The sequence below is a fragment of the Narcine bancroftii genome, chromosome 13 (assembly GCF_036971445.1).
Source record: "Narcine bancroftii isolate sNarBan1 chromosome 13, sNarBan1.hap1, whole genome shotgun sequence".
In the NCBI taxonomy this organism is placed as follows: Eukaryota; Metazoa; Chordata; class Chondrichthyes; order Torpediniformes; family Narcinidae; genus Narcine; species Narcine bancroftii.
In genome coordinates this window covers 64187129-64213965 of record NC_091481.1, presented here as the reverse complement: position 1 = coordinate 64213965, position 26837 = coordinate 64187129, and the positions used below count along the sequence as shown (strand labels likewise).

The 26837-nt window shown below is 40.7% G+C and overlaps 1 protein-coding gene across 3 annotated transcripts in view; it reads left to right on the top strand.

The window, feature by feature from the left end:
- Positions 1–293: 293 nt before the first annotated feature.
- Positions 294–26837, top strand: part of LOC138748124 (F-box only protein 47-like) — a 40658-nt gene continuing 14114 nt past the window's right edge. The window contains exons 1-9 of one of the 3 annotated variants that reach the window (XM_069907827.1): positions 294–388; positions 7901–8010; positions 9171–9375; positions 10849–11010; positions 13678–13754; positions 17194–17271; positions 20942–21050; positions 24666–24842; positions 26527–26670. In XM_069907827.1, coding sequence (XP_069763928.1) covers positions 9180–9375; positions 10849–11010; positions 13678–13754; positions 17194–17271; positions 20942–21050; positions 24666–24842; positions 26527–26670 — 943 coding nt within the window. In that variant the 5' untranslated portion in view covers positions 294–388; positions 7901–8010; positions 9171–9179. The remainder of the gene's footprint in view (positions 389–7900; positions 8011–9170; positions 9376–10848; positions 11011–13677; positions 13755–17193; positions 17272–20941; positions 21051–24665; positions 24843–26526; positions 26671–26837) is intronic. The other 2 variants (XM_069907828.1, XM_069907829.1) reach the window with 2 other exon arrangements.

Genomic DNA, 26837 nt, shown 5'->3' with positions numbered 1-26837 from the left:
GACTGGGAGCGAATTTGCAAAGGTACAACGCTTGAGTTTGTCAAGCACCGTGAGCGACCCACATCAAAAAAAATTAATGGACGATGGTGGGGCAGCGAGTTCGTCGACTAATGATCGGCATCTCAGCTGTCCAATCAACAGAGACCTGGCCTTTGATTGATTGGCTTCTAAGCGAACGGCACAGGGGGAATCGGACTGGGCTCCGCCCGCCCGCTTGAGCCGAGAGTCGGGCACTCCCAATTGGTCGGAGTTCGGCGGAGGTCCCACCTCTTCCCCTTTGATTGGCTGATGGGGTTCGGGCGGGAAGCTGGAGCCCCGGCTGCCTCTCATGAGCAATAAGAGAGCCTCAGAGCCACAGAAATAACAGGTTTTAGGCCGCGCACACGAGGTGAGGCATCAAAGCAGAAGAATAGCTGGATGATTCTCACCCCCTTAAAAAAAATCCGTCATTTATTCGATAAAATCCCAATTTCGCTCCAAATGGCCTTTGCTGAGGGAGTGGGGGGCGTATTTTTGCCAGATTGCGCCTGCAGAAGGGTTGTTGGTGAGGGATGAAGGCCAATCCCAGCCCTTGCAGCAGAGCAGAGGAGTAAAAGAAAATGCTGGGGTCTGACCAAAGCCCCTATGACAGCAGGGCTGGAACATGCCGCCATGTCGTTCTGTGTAAAAGGGTACCAACCCGGAATGGGGGGGTGGAGGTCCTTGTGGTGTCACCGCCTTGGAGGGGCGGAGGGGGGGGGTAGTCACAGCGCCAGAATTGACGTCTGTGTAGAAAGGCCGAGCCGGCCGGGCGGGAAAGGGATGATGGGTTGCAAGTCTCGCCCCCTTTTTGCTTCTGGAATGCTGGCAAGCTGTGTAAAATGATGCACCGGGGCAAGGGGTCTCTCTGCGTGTAAAAAAAAAAAAATCCCACCGGGCTTCTGATCTGATATCTTGCCCATGGACAAGGAATGAGCAAAAAATCGGGGAGCAAAAATGCTCGGCTGCGGAGGAATCCAAACCAGCAGAAGCCGTTAATTCGGAGATATAAAGGGGAGGGCAAGGAATGAGCAAAAATCAGGGAGCCGCAGGATTTGGACAATGTTCGGCTGGGGAGGAATCCAAACCAACAAAAGGCATTAATTGGAGATGATAAAGGGAGGGGTGAGAATTGAGTACAAAAGGGAGAGAGGCAGAGTTGGGGGAAGAAGTGAGGGTGTGGTTTAACAAAGACCAGAGAAGTTGATGTTAATGCCAATCCGGTTGGAGGGTGTCCAGAAATAAGACGAGATGTTACACCTTTACAGCACCAGCAAATGGGGCAGGACCTGGGCTCCAATCCCGCACTGCCTGTAAAGGTTTTTTATGTTCCCCCCCCCCCCCCCCCACAGCCTTGTCTGCATGGGTTTTCTCCACAGGCTCCAGTTTCCCCCCACCCTTCAAAACATGAAGGTTAATGGGGTGTAAATTGAGTGGCAAGGACTTGTAGGGTTGAATTGGCTGTATGTCTAAAGTTTTTAAAATAGATGTTCCTCCAATATGAGGGTGGCTCATTCTGGCAGTGCATGAGACCATGAACAGGCAAGGGTATGGGATGGAGAATTGAAATAGGTGGTCACAGAGATCCATGCTGACAAAACATACAAATGCTGGAGAAACTCAGCAGGTCAAACAGTGCCTTTATGTAGCATCTTTACCTTCACCAGATCCCCTCACAGCCTCATCTATTCCCAGAACAACCCTAGCCCATCCACAAACTAAAACCTCTAATTTTAGTGACTCTCTTCTATGAAAACACATATAATTCCCAATGTGTGGGATACAGAATCCCAGTCAAACATGAAAATCTGTAGATTGAAGTAAAAACACAATTCTGGAAAAACTCAGCAGGTCAAACAGTGTACTTTATTGAGCAAAGATGAAGATTCCGAGATTGACAGGTATTTGATAAGTTAGGGCATCAAGGTTTAAGGAGAAAGCTGGAGAGTGGGTGGATAGATCAGCACATGATTAGAATGGCAGAGCACACTCATTGGGTCTATACCTTCTGCTATATCTTGTGATACATAACTAGCATTTTGGGCCTGATCCCTTCATCAAGGTATGGAAAAATGTGGGCAGACATCTGAACAAAATGGTGGTGGGGGGTGAACAGTAGGGAGAGGAGCACAGTTCCAAAAGCAGGAGATAATAGGTAGATGTTACTTCAGCCACATTGTCCGCAGACTCTCATGTTTTACTCTATTCAGAGGGTCAATAATAGGGATTGACAAAAAAAAAGCCAAAGTGACACAAAGAAAAGATTTTTTTATGGAGTAAGTTTAGTAAAACTGCAATAATCTGGCATTCTTGAGACTTTAGCGGGACCAGACAGACTATTGGAGGTTATTAATACCCTAAACAAGAAGAATTCACTTTACATGTTACAGAGTAGTGTAAATGAACTCTGTGGTCAGTAGGAAATAACCACTAGGTCCTGGTGTAACTACAAAACTACCCATGGTGGTCTGACCCCAGGGACATTTAAGAGATGCATATGGTTGAAGAAAAAATAGAGGGTTATGAGATAGGGAGGATTTAGCTTTGTAGGTTTATATTGGATGGCATGACATTGTGGGCTGAAAGGCCTGTACTGTGCTGTAATGTTCTATGAGGACATCAATTGATAATGTTACTACCACATTTGCAACAGTAAATTCTAGATCATAATTACCCCCTGAATAAATATTATCCCCACATTTTTCAGAATTTCAAATCTGCACCTCCTTCAACTTAAACAATCCATAAGGTTGGATGGATTTTTACTAAGTTGGGGAATTAAGGGTTTATGGGAAAAGGCCTATCATCAGATTAGCCATGATCACATTGAATGGCGGAGCAAGCTTGATGGGCCAGATAGCCGACACCTGCTCTTATTTCTTATGTTTCAAAGTACCATTCAATTTCAACCTCCTTCTAAGCTTGCTGATTAATATTGGCTTCTGGGCAAACCTCACCTCAATTTAAATCTTGGTCCTGCTTCACCCTAAAATTTTGTCCCTGGCTCGGCAACCTCGGTGAATCCAACACGTTTCAATGTTGAACTCTTGCACATCAATGGATTAAATTGCTTCTCCTTTGGAGCCTGGTTCTTAAGCTACTTGGAACCCTGATCTGAATTTTCTCTGTTCAAGTGACTCAGCAATGAATTTATATAGCACTCCTGTCCCAGTTTCTACCTCAGTTCTTCCTAAATACACTTAATGATTTAATATTCCTTCTGGGCACTCTCCAAATGGATGACATTAACATTGACTTCTCTGGTTTCTGATATCCTACTCCATCCTCACTCTCTTCCCCATTCCTCTATCTCCTTTCCTCCAGCTCTCTACTCCTTCCCTCTCCATTCACAGAGCCTTGTTTGCTGATGTGCCCTTCCTTATCCAACAATTACCCGTGGAACCGTGCTGCCCTCCCTGCCCCTCCCTCATACCACCATTTTGTTCGGGCAACTGTCTACATTTTGCTCATACCTTGTTGAAGGGCTCAAGCCCGAAACATTGGTTATGTATCTTTATCTTTACGATAGACCTGCTGAGTTTCTCCAGCATTGTGTTTTTATTTGATGATTTGTACTTTGTTCTTTGTATGCATTTGCTGTGCACTGTGTATTGGATACTTAAAGTGGATAGGCATTAAAAAAGGCAGACTTCATTTACTGCAAAGCACTTCAAGACATCCACAAAGGGATGCAGAATGTGATCTATAAATGCAGTCCTTTCATCCAATGTAACCTCTTGGGATTTATTATTAAAGTTGATATTTAGTGATCACAGACAAAGGAACAGAACCAGGCCACTAGGCCCATCGAGTCTATTCCATAAATCTACACTAAGCTACTCTACACTAGTTCTCATTTTTGGCCTTTCCCCCATAATCCCTTGATGCCCTCACTAATGAGATATTTGTCATTCTTTTTAAAATACTCCCAGCGATCTGGCTTCCACTGCTGTATACCGCAGTGAGTTCCACACATCCACGACCCTCTGGCTAAAGAAGTTCTTCCTGATCTCTTTTAAATGGATAACCTCTCATTTTCAGACTATGAATAGTATTCTGCCTGTTTAATATTTCCACTGGTAGACGAGGCTTGTATTATACGTTATCTTTTCCAATGGAATACAAGACCTCCTTTCTGAATGCCACCATTGAATACTCGTCATTTTCTAGCCACAGCTAAAGCCAATCTCAAAGAGCAATTTGAGACTCATCTAATTTTAATTCTAAACTCAATTTCTTCATATATCCCAATAAAAATACCTGAGGATCAAGTGAAAGTTTAAATTTTAATAAGTTCCTTGATTCTATCCCAGAAAGGTTTCACATAATCAAGTCGAGTGCAAGAAAGAGCCAACTTGCTTATGGCACCTAAAGCACTGATTTACGTGAAACTCCACGAGTTCCACCTACCTACTTCCCTTGCCCATAACCCTCCCACCCCCTCGCATCCATGTACTCATATTTTTCTTTGGCTTGGCTTCGCGGACGAAGATTTATGGAGGGGGTAAAAAGTCCACGTCAGCTGCAGGCTCGTTTGTGGCTGACCAGTCCGATGCGGGACAGGCAGACACGATTGCAGCGGTTGCAAGGGAAAATTGGTTGGTTGGGGTTGGGTGTTGGGTTTTTCCTCCTTTGCCTTTTGTCAGTGAGGTGGGCTCTGCGGTCTTCTTCAAAGGAGGCTGCTGCCCGCCAAACTGTGAGGCGCCAAGATGCACGGTTTGAGGCGTTATCAGCCCACTGGCGGTGGTCAATGTGGCAGGCACCAAGAGATTTCTTTAGGCAGTCCTTGTACCTTTTCTTTGGTGCACCTCTGTCACGGTGGCCAGTGGAGAGCTCGCCATATAATACGATCTTGGGAAGGCGATGGTCCTCCATTCTGGAGACGTGACCCATCCAGCGCAGCTGGATCTTCAGCAGCGTGGACTCGATGCTGTCGACCTCTGCCATCTCGAGTACCTCGACGTTAGGGGTGTGAGCGCTCCAATGGATGTTGAGGATGGAGCGGAGACAACGCTGGTGGAAGCGTTCTAGGAGCCGTAGGTGGTGCCGGTAGAGGACCCATGATTCGGAGCCGAACAGGAGTGTGGGTATGACAAAGGCTCTGTATACGCTTATCTTTGTGAGGTTTTTCAGTTGGTTGTTTTTCCAGACTCTTTTGTGTAGTCTTCCAAAGGCGCTATTTGCCTTGGCGAGTCTGTTGTCTATCTCATTGTCGATCCTTGCATCTGATGAAATGGTGCAGCCGAGATAGGTAAACTGGTTGACCGTTTTGAGTTTTGTGTGCCCGATGGAGATGTGGGGGGGCTGGTAGTCATGGTGGGGAGCTGGCTGATGGAGGACCTCAGTTTTCTTCAGGCTGACTTCCAGGCCAAACATTTTGGCAGTTTCCGCAAAGCAGGACGTCAAGCGCTGAAGAGCTGGCTCTGAATGGGCAACTAAAGCGGCATCATCTGCAAAGAGTAGTTCACGGACAAGTTTCTCTTGTGTCTTGGTGTGAGCTTGCAGGCGCCTCAGATTGAAGAGACTGCCATCCGTGCGGTACCGGATGTAAACAGCGTCTTCATTGTTGGGGTCTTTCATGGCTTGGTTCAGCATCATGCTGAAGAAGATTGAAAAGAGGGTTGGTGCGAGAACACAGCCTTGCTTCACGCCATTGTTAATGGAGAAGGGTTCAGAGAGCTCATTGCTGTATCTGACCCGACCTTGTTGGTTTTCGTGCAGTTGGATAATCATGTTGAGGAACTTTGGGGGACATCCGATGCGCTCTAGTATTTGCCAAAGCCCTTTCCTGCTCACGGTGTCGAAGGCTTTGGTGAGGTCAACAAAGGTGATGTAGAGTCCTTTGTTTTGTTCTCTACACTTTTCTTGGAGCTGTCTGAGGGCAAAGACCATGTCAGTGGTTCCTCTGTTAGCGCGAAAGCCGCACTGTGATTCTGGGAGAATATTCTCAGCGACACTAGGTATTATTCTATTTAGTAGAATCCTAGCGAAGATTTTGCCTGCAATGGAGAGCAACGTGATTCCCCTGTAGTTTGAGCAGTCTGATTTCTCGCCTTTGTTTTTGTACAGGGTGATGATGGTGGCATCACGAAGATCCTGAGGCAGTTTACCTTGGTCCCAACAAAGCTTGAAAAACTCATGCAGTTTGGCATGCAGAGTTTTGCCGCCAGCCTTCTCATATAACCTCATCTTAAATGACAGAATTGACCCTGGTGCAACTTCTTCCAGTAGATCATTCCACTCAGCCACCACTCTGAGTGAAGAAGCATCCTCTTGTATTACTTCTCAAGTTTTGCCCCTTAACTTATGACCCCTTGTTCTAAACTCTGCTCCCCTTAGGGGAAAGAGCCTATTTACAGCTACTCTATCTATTCCCTTGATAATTTTAAATACCTCTATCAAATCCCCGCTCAACCCTCTACGCTCCAATGAATGAAGTTCCAGTCTACTCAATCTTTCTACGTATTCAAAATACTGCATTTAGAGATAAACATTTTTAAATGTATGTACCTACTTACTATTTAATGCCATAATATTTGCCAATGACATTTTTGTGAAAATTTAAAATTAAATCTGCAAAAGTAATGTTTAGAATCAAATTGCAAATGTCTGGAATAAATTTCTAAATTCTCCCCAAGTATGTCTTCATCTTAAAATTCTGATTTTTTTTAACAGTTTATGGGTATTTTAACTATCAGGTTTTCGTTCCTGACAAATTTTACCTTCGTTGTTATCTCCCTTTTGATGTTGCTAGATGAGTTACCTGTGGTGGCTGAATGGGGTGGTTGAACCTCTCACTCAGATTCTGCTGTCATAGAACCATAGGACGCCAAAGCATAGAAAACAGGCCATTCAGCTGCTCTAATCTGTGCTGACCATCATCTCCCTAGTCCCACTGACCTGCTCCAATACCATAACCCTCCAGTCCTCTCACATCCATACAATGTGTGCTGGTGTTTTATTGTTCCCCTCAATTACTTGTTACAGTTGAATAGGTCTGAAATCAGGCTACAGATGTTATGAGGAACTAGATACCCTAATTAGAAAAAAAAGTGCATGATGAATTAAAAAGAAAGTTCCTTGTTGCAGCAATTGATATAGACATGTAGTATCTATTGCAATTTCACTACAGGAGAAAGACCATAATGATTAATGATAATTATACAATTATAGCTAAAATAAGATTTAAAAAATGACAAAGCCAAATGGATGTATGTCATAGAAACTCTTCTTTTATGCTTTCATGAATGCCCTCATTTACAAAATGGTTTTTGCTTCAGTTGTTAGCAATCTCATAAAACACAAAGTTTGACAATTTATCATTTATTTTCCACATAAAATTTTAAAACATTAAATTCAGTAAGAGGTGGAAGCTTCCTAGTCTACCCTTGGGATCTCACTGGTGCCAGGCCACAGAAAATGGCCCTCCAATCACTTTTTGAGCAAGATAACTTTTCTTTTTGTATATAGATAATTGAGAGATACATTTTTGCTTTTCTTTTTTTCCAGGGAAAGGTGAAGGTATTTTGGGGAGTGCAAAGCTAATTACTCAGTCTTAATGAAATTGGCAGAATATAGAAGTAAGAAAGCTCCATGAAGATTTGTGGCAAATTCATGTAAGATAATGGCCAGGGACCCCTTTGTGGATCCACTTTTAGAAACTAATTAAAGTATGGGGAATATGCTTTGTTGTGCAGAGATAGTGAAGCTCTGCAGTTTAATAGAACTCTTTTGTTTAGGTTTACTTTTGGTAGTAAATTTATAAAAATCAATCAATTTTTATAGTCAAACCAATTGTTCTGCAGTGTTTATCTTAGTTTTCTGAATTAAGAGAAATTGCGATGTCTGTTTACAATGACAAGCATTTCAATTTGACTCCTAGGGTCTCCCACTTAGGCACATTTACCTAGCTTCAGAACATGTAAGGATGTGCCACAGTTCATAAGGACTGAGAACTGTCATTGGCTCAAGAGGACAAGGAAAATATCTGAGGTAAACGTCCTAAAACACAAGTCATACTCATGATTCTTGGCAAGCTGCAAAGTATGTTGTTGCATCCAAAGAAACAGGCTGCTTTGATCTTGTGGTCTGCAGACACTGTGGTTGAATGCTGGAGAAACTCAGCAGGTTAACTAGTGTACAGATGCTCCTCTACTTACGATGGCTCAACTTACGATTTTTCGAAGTTATGATGGTGGTGTTGGTGTGACTGGCGTTATTGGTTATCGCGCAATAGCTAATGGATTCTTTGACTGGCGCTATATTTTATGATTAAAAATTGTTTTCAGTATGGAATAAAAAGTATTCAACATTTAATTATAAAATAGGCTTTCGTTTAGATAAATTTGCCCAGATGTAGGCTATGATAAGTGGTCTGAGCACATTTAAGGTAGGTTAGGCTGATGTTCACTTGGTGCGGTATTCTTTTTTGACTTACGATGGGTTTATCGGAATGCAACAGCAGCGTAAGTAGAGGAACGACTATATATAGCAAAGATAAAGATACATAACCAATGTTTCAGGCTTGATCCCATTTTACCTTGATGAAAGGTTCAAGCTCGGAACGTTGATTATGTATCTTTATCTTTGCTATATATAGTCGTTCCTCTACTTACGCTGCTGTTGCGTTCCGATAAACCCATTGTTAAGTCAAAAAAGAATACCGCACCTACTGAACATCAGCTTAGCCTACCTTAAACGTGCTGAGACCACTTCCCATACACTGTTGACCAGCTGAGTTTCTCCAGAATTGTGTTTTTTGCTTTGATCTCGGTTGCAAGTGTGGAGAAGTATTAGTTTAATTGGTAATTATTATTTTAGATTTGACTTACTTAAGTCTTGTAAAATCAGTGGAAAGGAGCCCTATGACAGAATCATGTTCATCCTGAAAATATTAAACCAGTCAGCCAAAAGATTTTGAAATCACCAAAAGATTTTAGAAATTATTTCTGTTTTGGCCAACAATTTAAGACTCTCATTGTCAGTCGAACTTTGAACTCTGAACTGTCTTCCTGAAGCTGGATATGAAGAAAGACTGCTTGGGTTAAGAACATCTAACTAAATTCTTAAAGCAAAAACTGCACTAGAAGAAAAAGTAACAGATCATTATTGACATGTAAAATATGGTTTTCTGATTCTTTTGCAATTAATAGGTGAAACCTATGGAGGGAGGTGAGATTCCACTGAGATTAAATACTTTCACCCTCATTCCAAACCAAAAATACAGAAGAAGTTGCAGACATCTACAATCCAAGAAAGGTGGTAACAGAAGGGAAAACTTACACATACAGTATCATGGCGGCTATTTCCAGATAATACCAGTTGAAATCTTTCACCGAGTGTTGCGTTATCTTTCAGGTACAATTATCACAATACACGTTTTTAAGCAGATCATTTATTTTTTCCTTGATTTTAGTAATTTTCTCCCTGTCTCACTTGATGTCGCACCTGTTGGAGTCATCAGGTCGAGAGGCATTCTGTCAAATTATTGGAATTGCATCCAAGCATTTTCTCTAAGATTGTAGATATATGAGTTTTGGGGAAGGTGATGGCAATGACAATTACCATTAAAGTACCAGATGTTGGAAAAACCCATTTGGTTCCCTGTTGACTTCTTAGAAAGGAAAACTACTTTACCAAATTGGGCTGTATTGTCTCTAAATACCCTTTGAAATTGCAAGTTCAAGGGCATTTCCATGAAAGGAAAGCAATATTCTGTTGACAGCTTACTAATCCAATTGTCTGTGTATTATAGCTGAACCTTATTTTACTCTCAGTGTTCTGCACACATAAACTTTCTTTCAAGAGAAAACATGTTTTTTAGAAAAATTCCCCTTATGAGGATCGTCCTGAAAAATAACTAGTGCAGTTTGACAATAGAATTTGAGGTCCTTGGAATCTTTAACCTCAGTACCATGCTAAGTGAATTTTTATAATGAGCAAATTTGCTTATCCATTTTATCCTTCAGTAACGAATGCCAATACTGAACTAATAATTACTGATGAATTATGTCAGCATATCAGTGATTTTGATTGTAATATTTTCTCAAAATTAAACATAAGCTTAGTGTAGCAGTATGTTCTCCTTATATCACAGTAAGTAACGTAGTACAAGACAGACTTCAGGTTGCTAATTCCTAAACATATCCACCATATTTGAAACCTTTTGTTTTTCCATTCACACGAAGGAAGGGAAAAATGGATTGAAGCAGACTATATTTCTCATATCGTTCTAGCATGTTGCAGTGAATGCTAATAAGGTACCATGGATGATATGGACAAAATGCAAAGTGAGGGTCATCTATGAGACAGAGAGACTGAAGGGGAGAGCAAGACATGGAGAATGTGAAGCATTTAAAAGAAAATTAAACAACTTTTTGAATTGGAAGGCAAGGAGAAATATCAAATTAAATTATCAATCATGCAACTTAAAGCAAAGGATCTTCAGACAGTTGAACTAAAACAAAAGTTGGAATGGCAACGGACAACATAACAGGTTGCAAAAGTGGCATCAACAATTGTTCTGTATTTATAGGGAGACAGATAGGTTTGCCCAAGATAAGAAATGATATAAATGCATTCAAATTGTCAAAGAATTGTCAGGCCATCCATAGGAACCTGCAGTTTGACATAGATTAGGCCATAACAAAGGTAGATTTCCTTCTACAATAGTTGCAACCATTTTTTGACAGTCATGATGTATTTGACCTCTTTTTAATTCATGTAAATTCTGCAGATGCCTTTGTAGGAATTCAACTCGTGTCAATAGATTGTATTAATAGTAACATGACCTACGATAATGACCTTATTTTGTCTTTCATTTTTTATCAGTGACAGATATCAGTATTTTGAGCATGGCATCAAAAGTGGTTGGCACTCAGGTTGTGGGTTATATTGCCACTTCATCAGGAATCAGACGGCTTTTATTGGAGGGGTTTCACTCTACCGACGCTTCCAAGAAATCAGTTGCAATGGAACACTACAAATCCTTAGGTAACTTTCGAAGCAGTGCAAAGCATTAAGGCCATGCTTTAAAGCTTGCAGTCAATATTTGTGTAGAGTATGATTTCCCGATTCCTGAAAAATCAACGTGCTGGGATACTGATCTGTGGATATTAATCACCCACCAGCCTATTGTTCTGCTAGCATAGTTAATATAGGAGGAGGTAAATTTCTTTTGCAGGTGGTTTTTGAAGCTGATTTTAATTATGTTATGGGAACATTACAAAGAATAATATAAAATGGAGAAAAGAGGCAGAATGACACTACAGTGTATTTGCTGTAATTAACTGTGGCCATTGGCGAAGTAAGAAGAAATTGTGATTCTGGGCATCAACAGATAGTGCAGAACCCAATATAGCTCTGTCAAGAAATACACATGCACCCAATTAGTCAAGTCCCTTTGAGAAGTGTTCTGAGCTGCTTCCCCCACTTCCTGGATTTTGAATGTTACTGATAGGGAAATAATAGCACATCTGGAAAACTCAGAAAGGCCATTAGCTATCATTTATAAGTAAAAGCATCTGTCTCTTATGCCTAGGCGAGTCATATAATTGAGTAAAATTTATAACACAGGAAAAGACTTTTTGGCCAGGTAGGCATTTCCTTGAAGAAGGGCTCAGGCCTGAAATGTCGGCATTATCTTTATCACCTATGGACGTTGAAAACCTAGTGTCTCGATGTGTTTTTATTTAAATGCAATGCTGGCTTCAATTTCAAGAGAAATAGAATATAAGAGCAAGGATGTGATGTTGAGGCTTTATAAAGCACTGGAGAGACCTTACTTGGAGTTTTGGGCTCCTCACTTAAAAAAAGGATGTGCTGACATGAGAGGGTTCAGAGGAGGTTCACAAGGATGATTTTGGGAATGAAAGTGTTACCATATGAGGAGAATTTAACAACTCTTGGCCTGTTCTTGTTGGAATTTAGGATAATGAGGGGGGACCTTATTGAAACATTTCAAAATTGAAGGACATGGGCAGAATAGATGTAGAAAGGTTGTTTCTCATGGTGGGAGTCTAGGACAAGAGGGCACCACTTCAGGATTGAAGGACATCTGCTTAGAACAGAGACATTTCTTTTGCCAGAGGGTGGTGAATCTATAGGAATTTGTTGTTACAAGTGGTTGTGGAGGCCAAGTCATTGGGTGTATTTAAGGCAGAGAATGATAGGTTAGCTAGGGCATCAAAGATTATGAGGAGAAGGACAGGCAGTGGGGGTGAGTTGAAAATTAAATGATTAAATGGTGGAGTAGACTCGATGGTCTGAATAGCCTATTTCTGCTCCTATGTCTTATGGTCTTAGGCCCTGGATTGACATTGATGTTTTGGTGAAATGTGCTGAGAAATGGTAGATGGAATCCTGATTAAATGTGAATTGATTCATTTTAGAAGACATTTGAGGCTAGGATATCAGTCATGAAAGGGCAAGGCCCTAGGACCTAACGAGGAACATAGGGATTTTGGTGTGCAAATCCAAAGTTTCATGAAGGTAGCAGTACAGGTTAAGAAGGCACACAGGATACTGGATTTCCTTCGTTGTGGCAGTGAGTACAGGGAGGTTATGTTTGACATTATAAAACATTAATCAGATCTCTACTGCAGTACTGTGTGTGGTTCTGGTTATCACACCATAGGAATGGAGAGCGTACAGAGGAGGTTCACCAGGAGGTTGCCTAGGATATAGTGTTTCAATTGTATGGAGATACAGGAAATTTTTTCTTTGAAGCAGAGGAGATTAAGAGAGTATATGATTGAGGAATAAAAAATTATGAGAAGGGTATGTATGGTGTAGACTGAAGGAGAGATTTCAGGTGAATAAAGCTAGACGTCAAGTTTAAGGTAGGGGGCCAGAAGTTTAGATAAGATCTGAGGGGGCTCTTTTTCACTCAAAGAGTGGTAAGTACTTTGAATGTACTGCCTGATAGAGTGGTGGAAGCACAGTCGCTCGCAGCATCAAGAAATGTAAAGCCAAACACAAATTGTCGAGGAAGTAGCTATTTGCTGTGCTCACTGGTTGGCATGGATGTGGTAAGCAGAATAGCCTGCTTCCATGCTGCATGACTATGAAGAATATGCATGAGCATTTATCTCCTGAATTCAGTAGTTGATTTATGAGTAATTATGTTATTTTTATGATCACTAGTTTTAGATTCCTCTATATGGAGACTTGTATCTTTTCAAAGTCAGTATAATTTAGACCTCGGGCCACGTACATTTATTTTTCTAGTTAAACTAGAAAGTCTGCAGATGCTGGTGTCGAATGCAATACACAAATGTATTGGAGAAACTCAGCAGATCCTGCAGCATCCAAAGGAAGTAAAGGGTAACCAATGTTTCGGGCTTCAGCCCTTCATCAAGGTGACCTAGGTGTCTACTCCTGATTTCCCCTTTTACTACTTCAGTTGCAATTTCTACCAAAGACTGACACTCTTCTCTAATTTTACTATGGACCAGTTCTCATTCTTTGGGTTCCTCTAATTGACACTTTTCTACCTTTTACCAGTGCCCTCATTTAGTAGAGACCATTGAAGAACGATGGGCAAATTCCAGAACGCAAAGGGCCGAAGGTTCATTGGATCTAGCAGTATCCATTTTGCTGTCATAATCTACCTGCAGCACCATTTTCCATAATACTAATTTTTCGGTTTCTTCTGCTCAGGATTATTGTTTAAAAGATGTACTCTTCTGCTTCCCACAAAAGAAAGACTAAAATTTGTACATAATCAATTATTAAAGGTAAGATATTGTAATTGCAAAAATTTTTTTACCAAATGCAGTGTATTAAAAAAGTATAAATAGTAGTATTAATTTATTAGTCGGTGCCAAAATTTAAACCGTTCCAGTGCAACTTCTACTGGTCGGTCAGTAGGGCATTCTACAAAAAACATCGTTTATAAAACTTCAATTTAAGATTTGACCAAAAACAACCAGAGTTGTCTGAAATTATTAAAAACATTTTAAGTGACTCTGTAGCCAACATCAGATCATTAAACGATTTGTTTGTTGACTTATAATTCTAATTGTTTATCTCCATTACCAGCTGAGTATCTCCAGCATTTCTACCCAGTTTTTCAGCAATCACAGTATCCTGAGTTTGTACAAGAGTTGTATAAAACATGGGAGGGTTGAATATTCTGCATTCAGAAATTGAATCCTGGATTTCCTCACCTCCAGACCACAATCAGTGAGGATTGGGAAGAGCATCTCCTCCACAATCTCCGTCAGTAGCAGAACACCACAGGGCTGCGTTCTTACCCCTCTGCTCTACTTGCTACTCATGTATGACTATGTGGTTTGGTATGATAACATTATCTACAAATTCGCTGATGATACCCTGGTAGTGGGAAATGAGTTGGCATAGAGGAGGGAGATTGACAACTTGGCTGAACGGTGCACCAACAACCACCTCGCACTCAAATGTCACCAAAACCAAGGAGCTGATTGTTGACTCCAGGAAGGGGAAAACTTGGGGGGATCAGAGGTGGAGGGAGTGAGCAAAGTTCTTTAGAGTCAATATCGCAGAGTAGCTTTCTGGGACCCAGTACACTAACAGCTTTGCGAAGAAAGCATGTCAGTGCCTCCACTTCTTCAGGAGTTTGCGGAGGTTTGGTATGATATCGGAAACCCTGGCAAATTTCTACAGATGTAGGGCGGAAAGTGTGCTGACCGGCTGCATCACAATCTGGTCTGGGGACATCAATGCCCCTGCATGTAGATTTCAGATTCAGGTTTCAGATTTATTGTCAGAGTACATGACATCACATACCACCCTGAGATTCTTTTACTGCAGGCAAGGCAGAATTACCGCTTAATTCTACGTAAAAACTATGTATTCTGACAATAAATCTGAACTTTGACCTTGTAGTATTTGAAATGTTTCAGCAACGGATTGGTCAAGCTAAGGCCTGTAATAATTAAAAAGAGGAAGGCTTCAGTTGGACTAGATAGCCCATAAGGTTTAAAAGATGACTTTTGGTTAAATATGGCATTGGATGAAATATGACAGCGTATTGGTTTAGTTATTGGACCATTTGTGAGAGATCTGGTCTATTGATCTATGCATACGCTTAATAAGGTAGCATTGTGGCACAGAAATTAAGCTGTTGTCTCACAACTTTAGTGGCTCAGGATTGATCAGGACCTCCAAGTTGGGGAGAATTCACAATCTGTCTGTACCTGAGTGGGTTTCTCTGGGTGATTTCGTTTCCTGCCATATCCTAAAGACATACTGGCTGATAAGTTCATAGGCTACCCTAGGAATTGGCTATATGTGAGAGAAAATAAATTGTGGGGAAGTATGTGGAGAAATGGGATTGCTCGAGGATGATGGCCTTCATTCCATTGATCCCCTGATATTTGTTTAACGTGTACTTGATGTTGCGCTCTAAGAAGCACACCAATCAACCAACTAATTCCAATGGCATGTAAACCACGATGATTGGAGCTGATGGATACTTTCACAGCCGTTGAGTTCAGAATAACTCCGTCTGTCTGTCCCACCATTAAGGACTTGGATTGTTCTTTGTCAGGGACCTCACCCTCGACCTTACGACCATGGGTGACCCTACCAGGAGCATAGCTCCAGTTGACATCACTCTTGGGATCACAGAACCACACAAGCTTCACCACAACAAGGTGACAATCCATAGAGAAGATAGGGTAGGATGGACTATGTGGAAGTTATTGTTCCTTTGTGAAAATCTGTAATAAATTGAATTATTTATTGTTTATTGTTCAACTCAAATCAGGAGACTTATCTGAGTGCTACTGATACCATGAAGCCCAGTACTACCTGTTGCATGGTTGGTTGGTCATTGACTAAACTGGTTCCCTCAACAGGCTTGCCTGGTGAGGAGAGTAGCTTGACACCCTGCTGAAAAACAAGACCTGTCAAAGGGCGAATTAACCCCCTCATAGGTTAAGTGCAGAAAGGGTATCCCTTGCATCGAAGCTTGGTCTGGCCATTCACTGAAACAGAACTTCCCTCAGTCGTCTTGGACCTCGCCATGCCACTGGATCTGGGAGGGGATGTCAAGAGGGTGGGTCTGGTCCTGTGCAACCTAAATGCATTCACACACATGCTGTTCTTTTCTGAGGATCATATCAAACCCCACAAACTGACTGAAAGGAACCATCATCATCCTATGGGATGGATAGCCAGACTGTTCAACTATTCGCCAAGATACAGTGAAAAGCTCTGTTTTCTGTGCTATCCAGTCGAATCAATCCATACTTATTGAGTTGCAGAGGTGCAGATGTAAAAGAAAGCTGCTGCTCTCACTGTTCTTAAAGATTTACCAGAAACTCTTCAAAATTGGAAGGAAAATCTATGAACGAACAACATTTCAAATAATAAATAAAATACCACCTTCAGGTTCTTAAACAAGCTTGAGAAAAAATTACTATTCTTCAGGATCCTAAGCAAATTTGGCATGTTCCCAAGTTCTTTTATCAATTTTTACAAATGTACCATGGAAAATATCCTGTCCGGTTGCTTCACGGTTTGGTTCGGGAACTTCACTGCCTATGGCTGCAAGTAACTGCAGAGTTGTGAGTACAGATCAGGCCATTATACAAACCAACATATTTAAGGATTCATCCCACCCCAGTCACACTCTGTTCTCAACCTTTTCCATCAGGCAGAAAATACAGAAGCTTGAAAACTTTCACCTCTAGATTCAAGGATAGTTTCTTTTCGGCTGTTATCAGACTCTTCACTGGGCCTCTCCTTAGTTAAAGATGATTCCCTTGCTCCGTTTTTATAGTAGTTTTCTCTAATCTCTACACTCTATGACGTGCTGCCCAATTACACCCAATTAACCTACAACGCCCGTACATTTTGAAGGGTAGGAGGAAACTGGAGCCCTCAGGAAACCCACGCAGCAGCCACAGGGATAATGTGTAAACTCCTTACAGACAGCACTGGATTTGAACCTGGGTCACTGGCGCTGCAACGGTATTGCGCTAACCGCTATTTTAACCATGCCACCTCTACGCTAACTACGCTGCCCCCTATGCTAAACATGCCATCCCCTACGCTAACTGTGCTTCCCCTATGCTAACCGTGCCACCCCTACGTTAATTGTGCTGTCCCCATGCTAACCGTGCCGCCCCTACGTTAACTGTGCTGCCATTTTGTTCTTGTAAGTTCCTTTTTTATTTTCTCCCTTTTCAGAATCCATGCTTTAGGATGGATGGGTGTGCAATGCTTGTGCAGTGCTCAGGATTTGCTTGTTTCGGAATGCTATTACAGGTAACGCTCAAGGAGTCACTTGATAAGTTGTGATTTTTCAGTACTTATATTTTATTGGTACCAGTAATTGTAAGGAGCATAGATGCTTGTGGAGATAGAAATAGATCTGACTGATGTCCACTGAAGGCAGAGGATGTGAAAATTCTCACAGGGAAACGTGCAGCTTGGCAGTAATGCTGGGCTAGTTATCATGTGCCCACTTGTCCTCCCTCACCACTATTCAGGGCTCCAGATAGTCCTTCCAAGTGACGCAACACTTCACTTGTGAATCTGCAGGGGTCACTTACTGCACCGGTGCTCCCATTGTGGTCTCTTCTGCATTGGAAAGTCAGGGTGCAGACCGTGAGATCACTTTATTGAGCAGCTCGGCTTTGTCCGCCACAATAGTGTGGATCTCCCATTTCAGTTCCCCGTACAATTCCCTTGCTGACATGTCTGTCCACTCCCTGGTCTCATGCATTGGAGGAATAGCACCTCATCATCCATATGGGCACCTTCCAACCAGCTGACATTAACAACAACTTCTCTGGTTTCCTCCCTCATCCCGTTTTCTTCGCCCCTTCTTATTCCCCCCGATGCCTTTTCCTCTGTTCTGTCTCTCTTCCCTTCTCCCTCTGTCTCATTTCATAGACCAAAATCAATTCTATTTGTTGGTCTAGACTTCTCCCTGACCAGCCTTCGGTCTCTTTATTCTTATGTCTTCCTATTCTTTTCTTATACTTTGAAGAAAGGCTCAGGCCTAAATTATCAGTGATATATCTTTACCTCCTAGCGAGAGGTAACTCAGCGAGACCAGCTGAGTTCCTCCAGCATTTCTGTGTGTTTTTACTAGTTACTGTGAGAGTCCTACTATCCTATTACTGTTTCCTCTCATGGTAATAACCTAGGTTTATATGCAATGAAGCTGCTCAAAATTGTCCTTAAAGTATGAGAAATGCATTATTAGAATGATTTCATTTTTGTTTGAATTTGCATCAATCAGTATGTAGGTCATTATTATTATAAATGGACTCAGGGTTGTATGTAATCTCATGTATGTACTCTGACAATAAATCTGAAAAAAAAACCTGACTAGATTACGGCATCATTTCTGGCAACGTATCTTGGTCAGTATAATTTAATAATGGAAAAAAAAACACCTTTATTCCTTAGAGTTTAACACAGCTCAAGCGACCTAGCTTCGAATCCATCACTGTCTGTAATCACTTTGGTTTCCTTTGCATTATCTGGTTTCTTCCTATGTTCCAAAGATGTATGGGGTTAGTAAGTTGATTGGTCACTGGGATGTATTTGGATGGCATGAGCTCATGGGCCTGGAGGTCCAGTTACTGTGCTGCATCTCCAAATTAAAATTGTTAAAAAATTAAAATCAAACTCATGCTAGATGATCAGCATCAGCTGAAGTTACCTTTGCACTTTCAGAATATGTTATCTTTTATTTAATTAAGAGATACAGCATGGTAGCAAGCACTTCTGGCTTACGAGACCATGTCACCCAGATACGCCCATGTGTTGAGTACATTGAGCTACCAGTACAGTTAGTATGTGGTTAGCATGAACAACCAGAAGTGAATTCTCAACCAATATCTTTTCCCTTACCCAAGTATGTCCTTCTAGTTCTGAATTTGGGCAGTATTTGTCAGTGACCTCTTAACCCTATAGCAGCATATAAGGAGAATCTGATTGGAAAGTAAAATTGGAGAATCATACGACCAGCTCCTATTGATCCCCTCTGATATTTACAGAGGGGTTGAGATTAAATTTTCAAGAGTCTGGAGTTTACTTACCTGAATGGGTAGTTGAGACAGAAATTCTCATCATATTTAAAAAGTGATTATGTACTCTAGATTACAACCAAAGGTTGGGTAGTGGGAATAACTTTGGCAGATAATATTTAGGGCAGGAATCAGAAATTGGATTAAACTCCTCCGTAGTGCAGTTCAAATCAAAGTTGTGGGAGACACGTAGCTTCCCCATCAAATCTGGAGTCAGGAGGTTGCCCACACTCTCCTGTTATGCTTGTGTTCTGCATAGAACTTTCTGCTAAATGAATGGGGGCATTAGGGGTGATGTTGCCAGGCAGTGGAGGCAGCCAGGTTAAAACCTCCCTGTACATGGAGGATGTCGCCAACTTCTGTCTAGACACATGGTTGGTCCGTAGACTGATCAGCATCTGTGGCCAGTTTGAGTTGGCGTCAGGTGCCAGAGTTAATGAAAAGAAGAGCGAGGCAATGCTCTTGTAACTGGTCTCACCAATCTGCCATTCCCTTCACAGTTAGGTCCAACTTCCTGACAGTGCTGCAAACCTGGTTTGGAGGGGCTGAGGCATGTAACAAAAAATGGTTGGCACAGATGGTGACGGTCTGCCAGAAGTTGAGACTGTGGGAGCAGCATTTCCTCTCAATAATGGGGAAGAACCTGGTCAATGGTGTGAAATGTTAAACTTTGTGTGGTCCATTCTGCACACTGCCACCCTGGCAGTCACTCGAGCTGTTTCCAGTTCATCTGGGTATCCAGAATGAACGGGACCAATAGGTGGCTATGTACAAGTCATTTGTCAACAGGAGCAAGGGCTACCCAATGTGGCCTGTATCCTGATATCCACCTTTACCTGTGGCTGCATCAGGATGTGCTCCAAGTGCTGAGGTTCTTCCTGTCACTAGTGTTGCAAAAGGATGGGCCAGACTCTGTTGCCATGCAATGTCCCAGTCAGTGGACATTGCCATATTACTTATTCTTGGTGAAAAATATTTTCTAGACAAACACCTTTAACCACAAGTCCATCAGGCAGTGGTCTGCACGGAAAATTCTACAGACACTGAGGAATAAGATCTTGATGGATTCTTGGGTTGGTTCCCTGACAGACTGTTCAGATCATCTGGGAGAATGCCTCATTGCTAGTACCTGATCTGGTTGGCAGTGAGAAGGGCTCACCCAATCAGATTCTTTCCATATGACCAAAATATCACCCTAGCACATGTGGCCCTCAAGATGATTGTGATGGGGAGGAAACAGTTGCTCGTGTCTTTGCAGACTGTGGATTTGCTAAAAGTGCGTGGAGAAGGATGCAAGGGTCCTTGTGATGGCTCATCTTCAGCAACAGGGGATGCACGCAGAGTTAGACATCCAATGCTGCTTAGAGGTAGTTAACTTGGTGAACTCCTTAGTCTGCTGAAACTCTTTGTTCTGCCTGAAACTTGTTGGTCTTCCAGTATGGTGAAATATCAGTGAGGACTAGCATATTCCAGGCTGCAGAACTGAGCTGAAGGAAACACTGAAGCCTGGTGCAGCTAACACAAAGGCTTTGAGGGGAAGCGCTAGTCTAGGATCCTCCCAGCACTTGGAGATGGGGGGAAGCCCCTCAACTAACTGAAGCGGGAGAACCACATTAGTAACAATGCTGTAATCTAGTATAAATAACAGTTATCACTACAATGTACAGATACAAAATATATTTCTGAATTTGACACTAACAATGTGAAAAGACTTTGCACTATATCCCTTTGAGCATTTTTTTTATTGTAAATACAGTTTATTTTTTGGAAAAAAGTTTGTCTGGAATGGACTGTATGGCCTCCATCTCTGCTGTGGATTTCTATGGTTAATGTTATAGGCGGTGTACATTTTGCTTTTGCCTTACAATAGATATTTTCTTGCCCCCTTCTTGCAGACTCTTATAGCAGGCTGGGATGAGCTGGAATGTCATCGTGTGTTCAACTTTCTGAATGAAAGTGCAAACCTGCCTCGAAAGATGCAAAGTGTGGTGTGCAGTCGACCGGGTAACAATCCACCATTGTGAAGCAGACATGGTCAAGCAGTAAAATTATGATAGGAAAACTCAGCACACACTAAGATTGATAAAGCAATTTAGCTGCTGCTTAATCAATGGATGGTTCAAGGGGAAAAGTGACTGAACCTTAACATTGATATAGACATTTAATGAAATATTTGAATATATGGCCATTGACGGTAATCCACTTCATTGCACATGACATTCCAATTCTTGTGTATTGGTTCAACACCCAAGCCCTGCTGGATCAGCAACTCTTTGCAGCCACTAGCTCCAGTGAAGTTATCATTATTTAACTAAAAAATAATCTGCACAGACAGTGATGAATCAGTGCATCTGTGAAATCTTGGTATAATTCTAAGCCTCACCAACCAGGAAGTTCCAGGTTTCTCCTGTGTACTGAAAGAACTGATCTGCAGTTGATCGAGCAATTGACTTCATCATTACTAGATTGCAGAGAGAGAAAACCGTAAATTGTTAGTACCTCCAGTTTTCCGGTGACTTGGGGCAGCACAGTGAGCATACTTGGTTAGTGACTGAGGTTTAAATCTGGTGCTGTCTGTAAGGAGTTTGGATGTTCTCCCCCATCTGCATGGATTTCCTCAGGGTGCTTCGGTTTCCTCCCACTCTTCAAAATGCACCGGGTTGTAGGTCAATTGGGTGTATTTGGGCGGCACGGGCTCAAGGGCTGAAAGGGTCTGTTACCATTCTGTATGTCCAAGTTTAAATATACTGGAATAACTTGCATACACTTACATGCAATATTAATACATGGAAAATGATTGTTTTATGGCGTGGCTGGCACCATCATGGGACATCAGCTTTGAAAAAAACAGGAATATTGAATTCCATCCATAATCTCTTGTAACTATTTAACATGAAGCAATGGCAAATCAATTCATTAGCGAGGCTCTTTGTTACAGAGTTTTAAATTAAATGAGATTCATTGTAAGGGTTCTGAAGTAAAATATTTCATATAATTTCATTTTAAACTTTTTAAAAGGAGCATCACCTCTGATTTGATTTGATTACTTAATATAAAACAAAGGATCTGAAAATAAACTGGTTATATAAAAAAAATCAATGAATGATAAGCCAGCTTGGGCTTAGCCCACTTGAATTAATTTTTCAGATGCAGTGCTTAATCTTGCCACCAGAGGCTGCTGAGGTATAATGGAAAATACATTTATTTTGTCAAATGACAAAAGTTTAAAGTTCTGTAAGGTCCTTTTAGATAGAGAATAAAAATGATTAGAATAACTCAAGTTGAGAAATAGTGTTCTTTAGAACAGTGGCGAGACTCATGTTTGTATGGTACAGATTGCGGAGAGCGGAAACACAACGTTGCTCTGAAGGATTCAATTGCCAGGTCCTAATGCCGGCTCCGTAAACAGGCTTTAAACAACCTGTTAAAGGAGCCAACGGTGTTCGTAAGTAAAATCATGCAACCTCGGAGATCTGTGCCCAAAATGGCGGTGCAACAAATGGTTGCAGTCTCCAGGGAGCAGCAAACCAGCAAAGGGCATCAAAAATGTGAAGAATACCTCCTGTTGAGAAGGAGAAGCAGAGGAGATGACCTTACAGGACATTGATGATAACAGTGGCCCAGCGAGGGGTTCAAATGCAAAGGGACCCACCCAGGTTTGCTGTCGGGGGACCTGCACAAGCTGCGGGTTACTAGAGACTGGTTCATGGGAACCAGGTATCAGAGCCAGGATTTGAAAGGATGCTGAGGGCGAGAAGGGCTTCCAAAAGGTTGAAGGCTTTCTGATCATACTGGAGCTTTGGATCTGGAGCTTGGGTTGCCGATGGAACCATCAGGAGTCTGTGCGGCTGCAGAAGCTGCGGGAGCGCTGGAGGTGAATGCATGGACACTCAGTGACTGAAGGAGTTCTGTTCTGCTTCTCTTTCTCTCGTACTATTAGTGATGCCAGGCAACTCTTTGTGTGCCTTATAGCAGACAAAAGGGAATTTTGTGTAATATTACATATTCTGTATTATTACATGAAAATAAAGGAATCTTGAATGACAAGGGCATAAACATGTTTAGTACATTATACATTTATAACCCCAGATTCAAGAATCTGTATCTGTGTTTCATAGTATTATTTTGTATGCATTTTGATGTGGCACTGTTTTATTCTTTTTAATTTCCAAAAGAAATCTTTGGTGATCTCCTGCATGTGGGCTCTTAGATCTTTTTTTTGGCATTTTTCTTTTTATTAAATTTTTTTATTTTTCACACTATAAACCACATTAATCAAGATACATACATTTTCCTTTTCAAATATATACAGTGTCGTTTTCTCCCCCCCCCTTCCCATCCCACCCTCCCTACCTCCCCTCCCATTCATTTAAAGTACAGATTCTAAGATACATTAAACCCGTCAAACAATGTTGTCACTCAATAAAAATAAACAAGAAATTCCACTGAGCCAATTCTTTTCATTCCCTTCTCCTTCTGTCATTTTAGGTGGTAGATGTCCCCGGTAGGTTTTCTCTATTGTGTTTCATGTATGGCTCCCATATTTGTTCAAATTTTGTAATATTATTTCTTAAATTATATGTTATTTTTTCTAATGGAATACATTTATTCATTTCTATATACCATTGTTGTATTCTCAAGTTATCTTCTAATTTCCAGGCTGACATAATACATTTTTTTGCTACAGCTAGGGCTATCCTAACAAATCATTTTTGTGCACCATCCAAATCAAGTCCAAATTCTTTGTTTTTTATATTACTTAGGAGGAAGATCTCTGGGTTTTTTGGTATATTGCTTTTTGTGATTTTATTTAATATCTGGTTTAGATCTTCCCAAAATTTTTTCACTTTCTCACATGTCCAGATTGCATGAATTGTTGTTCCCGTTTCCTTTTTACAGCGAAAACATCTGTCAGATACTGTTGGGTCCCATTTATTTAACTTTTGAGGTGTAATATATAGCCTGTGTATCCAGTTATATTGTATCATACGTAACCACGTATTTATTGTTTTTTTTTGGCATTTTTGAAGGATGTTTCTGCATGCTCAGTGTTTCTGCATACTCCTGTCTCTCTAAGTGTAATCATTCATTGATGATACCTGATAACTTGTTACCATTTACAATTTTTAGTCTCATCAGATTTATTAGTTTTACCAACAAGTTTTAAGTTTTCTTCTTATCAAAATATATAAATTATGGAACCTGTATCCAGTTTTTCCCTCCTCCTGTCTCCTGCAATTTATATACTTTTAAAATCTAAGATTTGTGTAATTAATTAATTCATTTTTGCATTAAAACATCACACTTCATGCAGATGATGCCTAATCCTTTGCTCTGACTTGGACTTCAAAATGAGGTCCAAAAGGCCAGTGCTAAATTTGGTTGTGAGTGAAAGGAGAGGAACTTAATTTTTACCTTCTAGAATAAATTGTTATACCTTCTGTATTTTTTTTTGTTCCTTTAGCTCCCATTCCCAACCCCGTATTCTGTCCAACAAAACAAAATCCATATGGAGCTATCACATAAAGTAAATCCCTATTCTGGTGATTTGAATCCTATAAGCTATTCATCGTGGTTTTAGGTTTCATGCAATTTTAAAATCTACTCTTCTCGAATTAGGTGCGACTAAAAAGCTGGAGTTACAGATTCGTATGTTTTACCGACGGATTCTATTAGATCACTGGGAGCATCAGTGTGATCTAGCTTTCTGGTTGACTCGTATCCTAAAACCTTGGCCGATGGTAAACCAAGCTAGACTGCTGTACTTGCTCTATGGGCCTATGTCCATTAATGATGGTAAGAGTAGGCTTAGAATACTTTGCAATTTAATGTACGTTTTAATAATATGGTTCTCAACTATTTTTTGATGTAACTGACTCTGGAGCAACCTTTTACTGCATCATTCATGAGAATTTGTACAATACGTTTGGTTAATAAATCATTAAGTAAACCAACAACATATTCCATTTTGGACCAAGTGTGTACCAAAACATTCAGATTTCAGAAAATGGACATTATCTGTAGTACTATACCAGAAAGAATTGTTATTTTAAAATTTAACCAATGTCTCTTCCAATTTTTTCTTCTTCCCGTTTGAAAATTCATATCCATGCTGAGATACAGCTTCATCATATTGGTCATGCTCTTGTATACACAATAGTTGTTTTCCAGGTCGAGTTGCGAGGAGGGTGCGGAGGGTGTTCAGGTGGATAGAAACAGACTAAGTATAATAGGGAAAATGAGAATCATCTGAGCAAAGTATTTTTTAAAATGATGGTACATTGTAGCTCAGGTGTTGGAAGGACCTGGGTGTCATCATATACTGAAATTTAACAAATATGTTGAGCAGGTTATCAGGAAGACAGGCAACGTTATCACGAACCTCATCACCCTTAATCACAATCTCTTCTTGCTGTTACCTAAAGGAGGAAAGTACAGAAGCCTGAAGTCCAGCACCTCTAGGTGTAAGAGCAATATCCAATAGCTATCAGACTCTTGAATCTCCCCTTACCAGAATCAGAATTTAATGTCATCAGTATGTCACGAAATTCGTTTTTTTGTGGCAGCATTACAGGGGCAAATATTGCTCTAAATTACATTAAAAATAAATTTGTGCAAAAGAGAAGCAAGTGTAACCAAATATTTACTATCTACCTACCCTTATTTTTTTTGTAGGTTAATTTCTTGGAAACTGTTGTTGTTCTTTTTAACATAATACTTGTTTCCAAGTTCCAATTTATTGTCAGAGTACATATATGACATCATTTACAACCCTGAGATTTTTTTTCCCTGCAGGCCAGGAAGAATATCTACTTATTGGTAGTGTAAAAAAAGCTGCAGCAAGTAAGAATTTTAGTGAAAATTAACATTGTACTGTGTGAATGACAATAACCTCATTAGCATTATCAAACATGTTGCACTGGATTATCTCTTCTCATTTGATACAGATTGAACAGCTTGGGCTCCAGCATTCATCCTTGCAGAACCACACTGGTTACAGACTCTCAAGCAAATATTTCAACTGTTTTTATTTCAACTGTTTTCTATCTGTTAACCAATCTTCAATTCACATGATTCTGTACTCCCCAATACTGTATGTCTCTTTTAAGTTAATAATCTATTATGTGGTTCCTATTGAAAGACTTTTGAACGTCCAATTCATCCTTGTCTGTTCTGCTAGTTACAACATCAAATATCTAAAAGATAAATAGATAATAAATATTCAGTTACAGTAGTGTAAAAAAAAGTGGTGCTTCATTAGTCCAGATAGGTCTTTTTGTGATGCTGGGTTAGTTTATGATTAAGGTGCTAAGGTTCAAGAATCTAATGGCCATTGATAAAACAAATTTTTGAAAATGAGGTGAAAGATCAAATGGCTACTCCTGTTATTATGTTTTTTTTTAAACAGTTTGTGATGTGCATTGCTTTTAAAATGCTTTACGAATACAAAATATTGTTTGCATATTTTCAAAATGTTCAGGTCAAATCCATTGGCATTACATGACCCAGATACCTGCAAATGAGGAGAGTATAAAGGGTCTTGCTGTAGCAATTAGGTTGCTCCATGAAAATGCCAAGGAATGGACAGCTGATGACACTTTTACCTTGTTAGAAGAATTAGCAGGTAACAGCTGTTTTACAATTCTCAAAGACAGTAAAGCATTATAAATGAGTAAAACACTGAGTTCCACATTTTTGGGGTCCTAGGAAAGAATGACTCCCTACCTTGTTTGAAAATGAACAAGGGTGACATGAAATGTAGGAAGATATATACAAATGGATGAGTCGAGG